Source organism: Egretta garzetta, unplaced genomic scaffold (assembly GCF_000687185.1).
Source record: "Egretta garzetta isolate BGI_Z169 unplaced genomic scaffold, ASM68718v1 scaffold2, whole genome shotgun sequence".
NCBI classification, from domain to species: Eukaryota; Metazoa; Chordata; class Aves; order Pelecaniformes; family Ardeidae; genus Egretta; species Egretta garzetta.
In genome coordinates this window covers 3511403-3526804 of record NW_009258894.1, presented here as the reverse complement: position 1 = coordinate 3526804, position 15402 = coordinate 3511403, and the positions used below count along the sequence as shown (strand labels likewise).

The 15402-nt window shown below is 39.5% G+C and overlaps 1 protein-coding gene across 1 annotated transcript in view; it reads right to left on the bottom strand.

Moving 5' to 3' along the window:
• The window catches only part of RAD51B (RAD51 paralog B), a 404049-nt gene that overhangs the window by 386583 nt on the left and 2064 nt on the right, over positions 1 to 15402 (bottom strand). Inside the window, exons 2-4 of the mRNA XM_009634146.2 lie at positions 15047 to 15160; positions 11691 to 11807; positions 4398 to 4534 (exon numbers count right to left, since the gene is read on the bottom strand). Coding sequence (XP_009632441.1) covers positions 4398 to 4534; positions 11691 to 11807; positions 15047 to 15160 — 368 coding nt within the window. The remainder of the gene's footprint in view (positions 1 to 4397; positions 4535 to 11690; positions 11808 to 15046; positions 15161 to 15402) is intronic.

Here is a 15402-nt window from a genome sequence, read left to right as displayed (position 1 = left end):
CCCAGAGAAGGAGACTTCCCACCCTCCCGGGGCAGCCTGTTCCAGTGCTCTGCCACCCTTAGAGTAATGAAGTTTTTCCTCATATTCAACTGAAACCTCTTATGTTTCAGTTTGCACCCATTGCCCCTAGTCCTGTCGCTGGACACCACTGCAAACAGACTGCTTCCATCCTCGTGACTTCCGCCCTTAAGATATTTGTATGTGTTGATAAGGTCCCCTCTTAGTCTTCTCTTCTTCAGCCTGAATCTCATTCATCAGATACATTACTTATTATGTCTAAACTTGGCCTGCAGAATCTTGTCTTTGCATTTGCACAATTAGTCACACAGACTATTTGGGCAACAGTGATCTGTCATTCAATGGTCTGCATGAAATGAGATTTCAATATGCCTCCTAATGGGTATGTATATCACAAAGAACATCATTACACAGACTGACTTAAAATGACATGCCAAAATCTTGCTGAGTTTGCAGTACTATTCACAGAGCTCCATGCAGGTTCAAAATTCTTTAAGAGCTAAATTCTGGTTGTCATGAGACCAAAAACTGCACAAAACATGTTCTCTGCAATCAGGGCAGAGGCCCATGGGGTGGAAAACTCCTTCCAGTTGCGGGCAGTGACGTTGGAAGGAACACATGGACCCAATCTATTAATGCATGGCTCCATGGCTGGTGTCACCATCACAACTTTTGGTTTTTTGACAATGGGATGGCCTACACAGCACCAGGCTTGCTGGCATTGAATCGGAGCCGCCTTTCTCAAAGGGCAAAGAGGGTCTTTGCTCAGAAGCTTGCAGAGCTCATTGACAGAGCTTTAAACTAGAAGTGAAGGGGGAGGGGGAACATATCAGGCTTGCCTGTGCCAGGGTGCTAGTATGAGCCCTCAACCCGTTGCCCAGAGGCATGCTGGGGACACTGCAGCACAGTTGAAGTCTTGCGGAGATGAGCTGGGGGCTCCTGAGGTAAGTAGGAGCCAACAAGGAAACTTCCATGAAACACCTCAAGGGAAACAAGGGGTATCCCACTAAGAAGGTGACATGGCCAATGGCCCAGATGAAATGCCCCTAAGTAAAAGCACACAGCATGGGAAACAAACAGGAGGAATTGGAAGCTACCATGCTGCTACAAAGCTATGACCTGACTGCCATTTCAGAAACTTGGTAGGATGAATCCCATGACTGGAATGTGGCTATCAATGGCTACAGGCTGTTCAGAAGGGACAGGCAAGGAAGGAGGGGAGGCAGCGTGTCCTCTACATCAAGAAATCATTACAGTGTAAAGAGCTGTCCCTGAAGAACAGCCACAAGCAGGTCAAAAGCTAATGGGTAAGAATCAGAGACAGAGGCAGCAAAGGGAACCTTGTGGTTGGTGTCTAACTACAGGCTGCCTGATCAAGAGGAGCCGACTGACGAAGCCTTCTTCCTCCAGCTCCAGGAGGCTTCACACTTGTAGGCTCTTGTCCTTTTGCAGAACTTCAACCACCCCGACATCTGCTGGAAAAGTAGCACAGCAAGCTGTAGGCAATCCAGGAGATTCCTAGAATGCATTGAGGATAACTTCTTAAGCCAGGTAATAGACAACCCTACCCAAGGCAATGCAATACTGGACCTGATGGTCACCAATGCAAGTAAGCTAATCAGTGACGTCAAGAATAGAGGCAGGCTGGGCTGCAGTGATCGCTCATTGGTGGAGTTCACACCCCTGAGGGATATGGAAAAAGTGAGGAGTATAGTCAGGACCCTAAATTTTAGGAAAGTAACCTTCCAGCTATTCAAAGAGTTTATCAGAAGGACCCCCTGGGAAACAGTCCTCAGGGACAGGGGAACAGAACAGAGCTGGCAGATCTTTAAGGATGCATTCCATAGAGCACAAGATCTCTCAATCCCCAGGTGTAAGAAATCAGGCAAGGAAGGGAAGAGACCGGCATGGCTGAGTCAAGACATGATGGTCAAACCAAAGAGCAAGAGGGAACTGCACAGGCAGTGGAAGCAGAGACAGGTATCCTGGGAAGAATATAAGGACACTGCCCAGTTGTATAGGGATGGGGTCTGGAGTACCAAGGCGTGCCTGGAGCTGAATTTGGCAAGGGACGTAAAGAATAACAAGAAGGGCTTCTACAGGTATGTCAACCAGAAAAGGAAGGTTAAAGAAAGCATACCCCCCCGATAAACAAGAATGGCAACCTAGTATCAACAGACGAGGAGCAGGCTGAGGTACTCAACAACTTTTTTGCCTCAGTCTTCAATGGTAACCTCTCTCCTCACCCCTCCCAAGTCGATGGACCACAAGAATGGGACCAGGGGGGTAAAGGCCCTCCCACTGTAAGGGAAGATCAGGTTCATGATCACCTGAGGAACCTGAACATGCGTAAGTCTATTAATAGACAAGATTATAGAATCCTAAGAAAATTCAGGTTAGAAAGAGAACTCAAGAGATCTCCAGGCCAACATCCTGTTCAAAGTAGTGCCCGCTATGAAGTCAAAACAAGTTATTTGAGGCTTTATCTAGTAGTATTTTGGAAGCCTCCAAGAATGGAGGCAGCACAACCTCTCTGGGCAACCTTTTCCAATTCCTGATTGTGCTCATGGTGAAAAAGCCATATCAGTACAGAAATGGATTTCAACGTATGCCTGCTGTCTCCCTGCCACACACCATTCTGCCGTCTTTGTGAGGGCCTCCTCATTGGTAGGGGAAGGCTGCTGTTAGATACCCCCAGAGCCTTCCCTCCTCTAGACTGAGCAAGCCCTCAGTCTCCCCACAAAGGGCAAGTGCTCCAGCCTCCAACCATATTGGCAGTTCTCTGCTGAACTCCCTGCAGTTTGTTGTATCTTTCTCATACTGAGAGCCCAAAACAGAACACAGGATCTAGATGTAGTCTCACAGGTGCCATGCAGAAGGGGATAATCACTTCCCTCACCCTGCTGGAGCTGCTCCTTAGAGGCTGTAACACGTAAAGCATAAGAAATAGCTTGTCTGCTGAAACTGCGTTTAGCTATCATTTACATCTGAGCAATAAGAAATATGATTTAATACATAAATATTCTCAACCTTAGTATTGCCATGTTTCCTTTCCACATCCTACTGTATTTTCAGCAGTTTCATTTTCATGTTCACCCGTTTTCTTTAGCATTCGCTTCTAAGCAACAAACCTTAACTCACCCGTTAGGTCCTACCCTTCTTTACTATCTACATTTTAGGGACCAGAAATAAAAATTAAGTGGTATGTAAGAAGGGAGCACCATAATTTGCAGAGCCATTGCTTGAGGTCCTCTTTGATATGTTACACTTCCAGTTTAAAGTAATTCAAACTTCTGTGAAATTAACTTGACAAAAACAGGGTTGGAAACCCCACCTTCTCATCCATGATAACTTCAACTGATCAACCAATGCAAACACATTTGCTTTGATACTCCAGATTCAGGCCACGGGTATAACCACTAAGTCACCTGAAATCCATAAATTACTCAAACGAACCTTTTTCTGCCCATTTTTTCTACACAAACAAGGATGAGACTATTGTACTTCTTGTCCTCCCCCAGACCCTTAATAACTTTCAAACTCAGTAATTCCAAACAACAGCAAAGGAATAGGCATCTCAAAAACATCAAATCCTCACAGTCTAGAAAAGTTAGTAGCTAAGTAAAGTAAATTAGAGGTACCTTTAATGAAATACTGCAGTCAGTTAACATGGGAAGAGTGGTAACCAACATGCATATACCTGTAACTCTCAAGCAGATAGAGCATATAGTGTCTCCTGTCCATTCAGCAGTTAGAAGATCTCTTAAGTGCATAACAGCTGTATTGGTTGTATGGGTAAAGCGGGAGGTATTAGAAGAACCTGAGATGTTACAGAGGTAAGGGAATATAGTACTGCATGGCCACTAAGGATATAGGAGAAATGCAAGATTACTGCAGAAGGAAATCAGAAGTGCAGAAGGGCAGGGGGCCCCACTCAGCAGAAATAGGACAGAAATCTGAAAGAAAACTGGCTATGTCAGTCCTACTGTTCACAGAAAAACCTCCATTTCCTTTGTACTCAAAATGCTGGGCCTTTACATCCTCAAAACCTTCCTGCTAACTCCACAAACCAAACTGCAAAGAAAAATTTCAGGTACAGGACTGTTAAGACCATTTATAAATTAAAGAACGCACCATCCACCTTGTCATACCACAATTGGAATCTGCAACATCATACAAATTAGGAAGGTGAGCAAACCATTCTATTAATTTAATTTCATCATCTATGGAATAACTGCATATATCAGATGAATACTTAATAACTACCATAGTTATTTACTTTATAAATACTTGATTATTGCTCAGAAAATAATTGAAGACTCCAAGATAAAAGGCGCTACAGAAGTTGCAAGTGTGTATTTTAGAATTTTGCATCTTACCTTTCAGCACTGAATGCAGACTCTGTGTCAATGTATGTAACAGCCCCATCTAGTCCTCCCATGCTTACAGGCAGTGTAGCCAGAACACTCATCATAATACAAAACTGAGTTTTGCCACAACCTGGTGGGCTAGTTATCTGAAAGAAAAAAAGATTAGTAACATAAACAAGAGATGTCACATTCATTTCACCCTCATTCTACTTTTAACTAAGATCCATCGGCCAGAACTCCTCAAATTCTGCCCTTCCAGTTACCAAAGAAGGAGACAACTGGAAAAAGATACAATGCAGCCCACGAAGAGTGACTCGCAGTTGGTGAGACCCCACCTGGAGTACTGCGTCCAGTTCTGGGCTCCACAGTTCAAGAAAGATGAGGAACTCCTAGAGAGAGTTCAGAGGAGAACAACAAGGATGATTAGGGGATTGAAGCATCTCCCCTATGAGGAAAGGCTGAGAGAGTTGGGCTTGTTCAGCCTGAAGAAGAGAAGACTGAGAGGGGATCTCATCAACATGTACAAATATCTCAAGGGTGGATGTCACGAGGATGAAGCCAGACTCTTCTCAGTGGTGCCCAGCAATAGGACAAGGGGCAATGGGCACAAACTGAAACATAAGAGGTTTCAGTTCAGTATGTGGAAGAACTTCTTTACTTTGAGGGTGACAGAGCACTGGAACAGGCTGCCTAGGGGGGTTGTGGAGTCTCCTCCTCTGGAGATATTCAAAGCCTGCCTGGATGATGTCCTGTGCAACATGCTCTTAGGTGAACCTGCTTTAGCAGGAGGGTTGGACTAGATGATCTCCCGAGGTCCCTTCCAATCCCTGCCATTCTGTGATTCTGTGTTACTCTCAGATCTGTGCCTTGCAGTCAAACTCATCCACTGAAGAATAAACAGTTCTTCAAATACAGCATTATGCTTGTACTTTATTTCTTTGACATCCTTTATTACCTCTCATACCTGAGGTCCCCTACTCTCCCCCTCCTCTTACAAGATCTTCCCTAGAGCCACACCTAGTTCTCTTCCGTCTCCTTCTCTGTGGTACCTTCTAAAATAAAGCAGAATTAGAAGATTCACAGTTGACATTCACATGACATCAATGACCTTCGGAGCTGAAAACAAAGTCCAGAGCTAATGAGTTCACAGACTGCTTAGGAATCTTCATTACCTTGGTTACAACAAGGTCCGCCTGGAAATCACAAGGATCACCACTTATATCCTGTACGGACTGAACGTTCAAGATGAACCACATATATATGTAACACAGATTTTACCTGCCCCAGAGACTACATTCTGCTATGCAGCATGCGCTTTGTCATTGGTGTTAACTCTCTATTACCATATTTCAACATGAACACCATTTAATGATCCACCCCATCTTGCAGCTTTAAGCTTTCACCTGCACTGACTGAAAGCCTACTGTGGTTAAGCAGCATTCAAAAAGAGCACACTTAACTTGTGTGAAATGGTTCCAGATGATTTTGATCCAAGAGAAAAACCACAAAGATCAAAAGAATACATTGTTTGATTAGATCCCCAGTTTCTGAGAGCAAGATTTTTCTACTAGAGATGGCTGTATGCTGTTCTTTATCCACTGCAGATCTTGCAGAGATTGCAAATGAATGCTGGGCTCTGTGTTCAGATAATCATACGTTCATTACTACTACAGTGGGTCTTTAAATACAGTATCACATTGTCACTGCTTCTGGGAAGGGAAATGATGACATCTTAAATATTAAGAGGGCTGAAAAACAGCAAATACAAAGTTGAAGTGACTTTAAGCACTAAAAACAGCATGGTGGCTTCATTCTGATGCTAGTAGGGACTAAATAATAATGCAAGATAAAAGTAAGCCTCACGAGGGAAGTTAAACTGCAAAATGAAGCATACCTCCTCAAAACACCTAGTACTGCCAAAACAATGGCTTAAATACAGAGCTGTTGTTTTAAATTAAAAAAAGAAACCTTACAACAGACAGACACTAAAAATCAAACTGATTTTTGAGCCTGAATGCACAACAGTTTGTTTTTAAGTACAAGTACCCTTTCACCACAAGATACCACAGTATTGCAATGGTCTTGTTTTAAGCAGCAGCAGCGTGACTTGAAGCACAGAAAGTTTACAGGGAAACACTGAGGGACTGCATTAACTACAGTTACACATTAGCTACTGTTAGCAGTTGGTTAAAATCCTTTCAATCATTTTTGTCTTTAAGCAAGGCCTGAAAACCAAGCCATATCAGTCAATCTGCTTGAAGATCTAATGCAAGAGAAGCATTAGATGATTTCTCTTTAGAAGAACACACTGCATCTAGTGAATTACAGATTAGGAATCAGTTATATTTATGCAATTATCTGTCCTCCATCTAGGGTACTTAAACTACAAAATATCATACCAACAATAGCTGCCACATTTTAATGCGTATATATAAAAATTGCAGAGGCAATATACATTCTTTAGACTGTGATAGCCAAGGAATCTCACCAGCTGTTTCTAGTTAAAAAGAAGACTGGAAATGAATGAGGGGAGGGCATCAATCCAGTAGTTAAATTGAAATGTTTGGACAACTGTGAGGAGACCTCAAAAACATCTGTAGTTTCAGCCTTGCCTGTGAGGTGCACTGGAATCAACATTTCAGTGGCTTATGCAGGAGCTAATTCAGCAGAGATGCTGTAAAAACATCTAAGGACATGAGCATCATATCAGAGAAAGACAGGGAATCTTGCAGTACAAGTTAGTACAAGGAAGCAAGCCAACAGAGTAAGAGATTATTTCTATTTCCAAAGACAACAATACTTCATCTTTTATCAGCATCCCTTTAAAGGGCATTAAAATGGGATTTTAAATCCACAGTGAACAATTTTAAAGAACTAGGATATTTTATGTAATTACCACTGGTCCAGCAAGTATTTTGAACAATACAATCTTAGGTAAGAAAACATTAAAATTCCTCTAATATACTTTAAATTGAACGTCTGCAAAAAGTTTGCTTAATTTTTACTCTAAATTTACTCTGGGAAAAAAAAAAAAAATCAGATCCACCCAGATAGAAATGTGAAGACCATAACAGTTTTTAATTTATCTCTGCCTAACAAAATATACTTCCATTTTTCAATATGCTATATATTATTTTCTCTGGCATAGCTGTAGGGTTTGGATGAAGTCACAAGGAGCTAATTCTTCTTCAGCTACCAGGGGATTAAACTCTTCAATATTCACAAAGTCATTACTAATTTTCCCTCAGAGGAGTTGGCCAAAAGCTCTGACATCTAACCACAAAATTTCAGCTATGATTTAATTTCCAACTTAAAACCTAATAGTGGTTTGGGGAAAAAATGGTTCAAGACAGCATAACACAAATCAAATCCCTCTGGCACTCAAAAAGCAAGCAGCTTTGGCCGTAGAAGATACCACCACAAGTCTTAACCCTGTGGCTCATGTACTCAAATTCTAAGTTTCCAACCACCCTCACTGCTGGATAAAGTAACAGGAAGGCAAGAATTTAGCCACACCAGTCAGGAAGTAAATGCTGCACACAATGTACTTTTGAAGAGAACGTCTCTCAGACTTACAATATCTGCCTAATAACAAAAACACCGAAGGGCAATCTGCTGGTCAGATATGGTCCAGTAAATTGCAAAAGATCAAATTAAAATTATTGAGTTCCAAAATCACCTGAATCCAAAACGAACGTGACCTGAAAGTATTCACAAGCTGCAGTACAGCATCAAAACAGCAGCAGCAGACACCTGGTAGCTTTCTATTAAAATTTCATCTAACAATCGTGCTGAAGAACACTTGCAGTGCTGCCAACCTTTGAAACTACTTCAGATCTCATGACTTTTGCAAAAATGATTTAAAAAAATCTCCAGAACCAGCCTTTAAATGAGCAACTCAGTTTTCGCATAGTTAATTGTTCTCTGCCTTTATGTTTGCTGAGAAACCCCTAATATTGCTTTCCACATTTAGTACCTAAAAGGCAAATAAAAAGCAATACACTTTTTTAGACACCTCTAATCTCCTAAGTTAGGCATCTAATTTCTGGAGACTACCTAGTTCTTTCCATAATGTTTCTGATTAGATAGTTATTCTGCATCAGTATTGTCAATCTTGCATGAGAGTGACACCAAGACCAAGCTCCTGGTGGATGTAGTGCTTGCAGTTCTAGTCTCATCCACTAGATGTCTTGTACAGACTTCAACACCTCAGTCAGTGAGATCACCTGTTGATTATAACTGCATTAGGCAGTTCTCTGTATTTTCATCTAAAATATGTCAGAATACAAAACACTTAACATTCAAAAGTTTTTTTCAGAAGAAAACTTAAAGTGAAACACCCTTCCTGGCACAGTGCTTTTCATTTACAATCAGATAAAAGTTGTATCTCTGAATATATTTCCCCCAACTACCTTTAAATACATTGATACGTACGAACTATGACCATTCTTAAAATAGAGTTTAGAAACAGTTTCCCAGATTTTCACATATCTAAAGAAATACAAGTTTTAAGGAAACTGAAAAAAATTTTTAAATTGAGGATTGTGATAATCAACCAAGCTGAGAAGTATTACAAAATACACAGCTCTGAAAAATCAAGCATTTGCAATAATTCCTGGAGAGCATTATTTTATACCATCTCAGGAAAATTATATTTGACATCCATGTTTTGAGATTAATTGCTTGCAGAACTTCCTTTCAAATACAAAAAAAATATTTATTTCAAATAAAAAAATAATACCAACAAACCAACCAAAACTTAGAAGTCAAAAGTCAGGTAAACTCCAGTTAAACTCCCAGCATGTCAACCCCTGCTTTTCCCAGATCTCCCTCAGGAGCAAAGCCAAGAACATGGCAAACAGCAAGCTTAAAGTCTATCAGTGTTCCAGAGCTGTTCTACCTCGTCTTTACTGATAGCTGAAAGCCAAAGCTGATGCTTTCAGCTAAGCTATGCTTAGGATTAAGAAAAAAGACAAATATTCAACAACATTGTTATTGGCAGCCTTGTAAATTATCTTGGTAGCTCTTCCAATCCAAAAGGATCACATCCACTGATATTTTTAATTAGGAAAAAAATATTCCAGGATCCTTTAATGTGAACTTTTACACTCTGGTCATCATCTTCTACTCAGAATTGCCAAGCAACAGGAAGAAGGACAAAATAGACTGGGTTATCTGGGTTGACCTATTCTAGAAGGGTGACATCCTTATTTTAGGCACCGCCCTTGAGCCAGTCATAGGCTCAAGGACAAGTTGGCATACCCAGAAAAGACACACCTCTATTCATTCTACTTCTTTCTCCTACCTGTGCAGCAGTGACTCTGCATTTCAACTAAAGAAGCACAATTCAGAAGTTTAAGTAGCATAAGCACAGAACAGCCATTCCCTGCCTCCACTGAGAAAAAGTTAGCGGACCAGTTGGAAATCCCAGAAAGCCAGATCCTAGCCACAAGTGAGCATCATTTCTTTTCAAACACAGGTTGTGCTATTTCATCAGCTGACTGCATGAACAATAATCCAAAAGAAAAGGAGTGAAACTACACCTAGCGCTGCTACTGCTTTGCTGATAAAAATATTTTTAGGAACAAAAAACTCACCTGCTGAAGGCACTATCCTCAACAACAGCATAGTTACAATCTCAGGCCCCTGCATATCCCACTGCTACATATGAGAACTGCTCTTTCTTCTTCTGTGAAATAGAATTTAGCAAGTCTTTTCTCCCAGAATTTAAAGACTTAAAGTTTTCTGATACGATTTTCTTATCGTAAATTGGTAATAAAGCTAGGCCTAAACATGAAGAAAATATTCTGACAGATCAATGCAAGTTCGTGAATGCATTCCTAAACATTTTTATGAAGACCTGAATGTTCCTGTACATCGTAGACAAAAAGAAATACTCAGAATCCTTAAAAAATAATATCCCCTCATTACATAAGAGTTTACTAGGGCAGAAACTGTTATACTCTAATCTGTGTTGCTTAAACACTAATATGTTTTAAGTCACTATCGGATTTTGTCAGTGATTTCTATGTGAGATCAAAACCAATCTAGTTTGATTATAGGGTGTTGAAAAAAAAAAATGTATTTTCCTCATAGTAATATTTTCATAACTTCTGACTTCTACTCCTCTACTGCGGCAATTTGCCACAGTAGACAAAGAAAAGCACTCGGTAAGGACTGTTAAAATATTCAAGGATAAAAACGGTTTCAATCTGTCTAAGTAGAGAGCATGACGGACACAATATGTCTCTTTCCACTAATTTCAAGTGCACAGCTGAGTTCAGAACTTTAAGAAGGCAAGTATGGCCACATTACATAAAACAAATGTCCATCTAGCTCTGGATTCTGTCTCTACCAAGGGCCTACAACAGATGGCTAGGCGAATAACATAAGAACAAGGCACACATATATTGCTACTCCCTCCAAGATATACATTTCTCCATCTCCATTGGTAGCTCAGCAAATTCCTAAGCCAGAGATTGCATATTTGAATTTTTGTAATACTCAGTGACTCCTATGAGCATCTACACAAATCCTGTCTTTCCAGATTATAGAAACTATACAAGTTATTATCACTTTCTACAAGAAATCCAGATACTAGAAGACGAAGCGCTCCCTTGTTCTTAAGAGAAAATTCTAAGCAAAAGAAGTAGCATTTCATCCAAAGTCCAGCCAGTGACAAGAGTTACAGATAGATTTGCAACACTACAAATTGCATTGTATGTGCATACAACACAGGCCTTAATTACAGTCCTTTTTAAAAAGAATGTATTACATACTTATTGCATAAATGAGCTTTATATTTATATATAAAAGCTCTGTAAAGTCATTCTCATGCCTATATGCTTCACACTTTTGCCCTAATTGCTTATTGTACCTTCATCAAAACTAATGACTTCGTAAAGTCATTATTAAAAGGACAGACTCCTGATTCAGCACCTTGTGTTCTGACCATGAAATTACACTGCAACTTTCCCACTGTAAAAATCCAGCCAACAATTCTCCCAAATTACCTGGAAAAATTTCCCTTTTTTTAAAGGAAAATAGGGTCACCAAATGTTTTAATTACTTCATTTTCTTTCTTAACTGACTTGCTAGGTGGGGGGGAGGAAAACAATACACAAAAAAAAGTGCAGCCTCCACCAATTAAAAAAAGAAAAAAAAAGCACTTCTATGATTCTCAGCCAAAATTTTTGTGTACTTTGTGTTTAAAGCACCTGATACAAGACAGTCCAGCCTATCTGTGACTTTTGACTTTCAGGTGTGATGTGCAACTGCAGTACAATATATTAAACAAGTTACCTCTGTGAGAGATCCACAGGGCACTCCACCATGCAAGACTTTGTCCAAACTATGCAGCGTGGTGGACAAAAAGGCTGAAGAGGGATTGACAGACTTGCTCAGTTTCATTTCGTAAGCCTACAAAAGCAGAGGAAAAAAGCAAAAGAAAAACACACAAATCAGAAAATGGGGTTTTTTTGTTGTTTTTTAATGGAAATAGCAAACCTCACATTTGCTTTCATCGACCTGGAATGTCTTTACACTTGCCAATGAGCAAACTATTCCTATCTTCAGCTATAGTCCTCTCTTAGCTCAACACCCTTCCTTGCATTTATGTCCCATTTATAGCTCACAGAGTAAATTTAGAAATTTATTTTATCTCCCTCACCACAATATTAAATAATAAGCCTTTAATAATGATGTGTCAAAGGTTTTCTCTGGTCCTATTCAACAAGACTTGCTTTCAACCTGTAAAACTCCAGCTTTTGTATTAGTAAACACTGTATGTATGGTTAGTGACCAATGCAGAACTCACATGGAACCTAAAACCAAGAACTCCCTGGCCAATGTTCATTACCAATTCGAAACTGCCTAGGTTGAAGAACAGGTTTGCTAAAGATTCCCAATTCTTGAAACAAGCCTGGGCTGATCCTGTAGCCATTCTAATTTTCCACTTTTATGAGGAAGAGGAGTCAAGCAGACAGGACAGGTACAGAACTGAAAAATAGTTGAATTCCTAATTCCTCCACTGACTAGAGGAACTGGCCCAAGATTAGAATTCTAGTTCATAAGAATTATTTTTGTTTGGGGAATTGATTTAAACAAGACAAAGAAGAAATAACAAAATGGAAACGCTGATCTGGAAACACCAAAACATGACATTTCCAAAAGAAACAGGTCTTGCTCACACCTTGCAGACATCTGCTAAACCTGACACATTTCTCAACCATTGAGCATCCTGAACATCAGAAGTTTGATTTTTAAAAGGAACAGTCCAAGATCTAAAGGTCATTGCTCTAGCTACAGTTAAGAGTTCCCAGAGGTTTCAGACTCCTTTCCCAACAACAGAGATTCTCGAAGCCCTGTCACAGTGTACCACCATAACCTGCCATGACTGACCACTCCAGAAAACCTGATTTCTCTATGCCGGAAAGAAATACAGTCATCAGATTTATCCCAGTCTTAAGACAGTCTGCTGGGAATATGGTGTACTACAGAAGGCACGTCCACAGGAATCATCAATAACTAAGTAAATAATCACACCATTGAATCCTAGATGTTTTAGTCCATACTTGTTGGGCCAAAAAGTGAGCATTTTTTGATGAATTTGATCAGAAAAATTTCCAGCTAGTTCTACCAGCAGGCTAAGGTAAGATAGCTTGTACCTTCCTTTTTTTAATGCTACAGTTCTTCCCTATCTTACAACAGGTAGCATATTAGAATAATATTTTAAATTCATTCAGACCTTTTCTGTTCTTCAGTTCTATTGAGAAGAAACACAAGAAAAATAACTTTCAAGACACAGAACAGGCCAACACAAAAACCAGTTAATTTTACCTCACTCAAATGGGATCAGAGTTTATGCTCAGATTCACTTTAAGAGTGAACACATACATTGATGAAGGATTTGCAACATATTTTCATTTAATCATTTTTTGTTTAACCTCTGACAGGACTTAAACCCTGTAGACTGGGAACAAACCCTGCAGACCATGGAAACAATATTCTAGTATAGCTTTCCTGCCTAACATGAACTCTAAAATTTTACCCCGTGATTTCTGTATTTAACCCACAAAATTAGGGTTGAATCAGACTGTCCTTCAGTAAAAAAAAAAAATAATTCAATTGTTAAATCAGGAGTCTAAGTGAATGAAAAATTACTACATCCTTAGACAACCTTTGCCAATGGTAATTTATGTTAGTTTCTAAAGATTTTCTTATTAATTCCCATTTCAGGGATTTATTTTTTCATTTATCTTCCAGCCACTGGATCTTGTTCAGCTTTTTGTTCAGCTAGACGCTAGAGACATCCAATATAATTATCTTTTTCTACCCAACATATAATGTGATCAAGTCACCCCTTAACTAACTTCCTCTCTAATGACTTCAGTAGGCTTCACTCTTGGCATACTCTCAAGTTTTGCTGCCAGTGCTTTCAGTGTTATATCTGGACAGTATCATCCCCTTATTTATAACTCCTATTATCTAATTTATTTATTTTTTTACTCAAAGATATAGTCAAATCTTCTTGCTACATCAGTCATGATGTTCTATTAGTCACTGTGACCTGAAGTCCATCTGAAATCCTGTGTTTGCAAAGATTCAATCCACATCCCTTAAAAATAGCTAACATCTTCTGTTTCTGAAAGTACAGCTCTGTATTGTACACACTTACATAGCTGGCCCGCTCTGTATTAACAGTCCTTGACAACTGCTGTCTGACAAACTTAAGTATCTGCCAAGCTTCTCAGCAAAGAAATTTGATTGAACAGTGATGTGTGGATGACAGGCAAAAGCAAATGCTACTCTACTTAAAACTTCCATCTGTCTTCAATTTATAGATTATTAACCGTTATTGATGGAACTCTAGTAATTAGCTACCTTCTAATCCATTCCATGTAAGTCATTAATTCTGCATATCACTACCTTTAATGCAGTATGTTTGTCAAATTAAAGTTACACAGAGTTACTGCTACAATTACTATGCCAATTACACATAATGAACTTTGACATGGCTTATTTTCTTCAGGAGAAAAAGCAGGCTGCTTTGACACAGGTCAGAACTGCCCGTGTTCTCTCTGTTCTAAAAAGGCACCATTTTTTACATCTTTTCATCTGAATTCAAAAAAAGAAAATAAAATCCAGCCACCGCATTGCCGCTAACAACCGTTTCCTTCTTGTACTCTCCCCAGTCACACTACCTGTAGCCTAAACGACACTACAGTTCATTCACGTTGATGGAAGTTATTTTCAGGATCACTTCACTTCTTGACATCAGTTTTATGTCTAAAACCAATTTATACTGAAATTCTTATTTATTTGCTTGTATTAAACAATGCTTTTTCTTTTTTTAGATGCAGGGTCCGAGCTAAAAGCAATTTTTACATATGGGATTGCAAGAGAAAATGCTGTATTTTCTTATTGCACCCTGAACCGATTCTGCAAGCCTGAACGAATCTCTTGAGGCTATAATGCCTAATAAAAGTCACTGCATCAAACTAAAGCACCTTAGAGATCTAAATTTAAAAATAAAAGTATTATTTCATTGTGCAATCAAACTGAGACATCACAAACCTCCCAGTTAAAAAGGTGAAGGACACTGTTTAGCTTTTTCCCAGATACTGTATCAAAAAAAGAATCAACATAAGCATACTTACTGTCTGCATTTTGGGAGCACAAGCTCGGCTGACTTTACAAAGAAGCTTCTGCACACCATAGTAGCTCTGTCCCGTCACTTTCATTAGCTCCAAGACAGAAAGACATAAAAAGTCCTGAAAGATGATAGAACAGTTCAGAGAGGTCAACCTAGAAATCAAGACTGGGGACTAAACTGATGCAATTTATGTATAACTAGTACACATCCCACAGGTTTACCAACTGTGCCGTGTTATACACTATTACGCCATACCTCTCCTACCTTTCTCTGATACCAGTATATTAGAAGAAATTGTATTCTTATTCTTATTTGGGCCCCGATGGAATGCACCTGCGAGTGCTGAAGGAACTGGCAGAC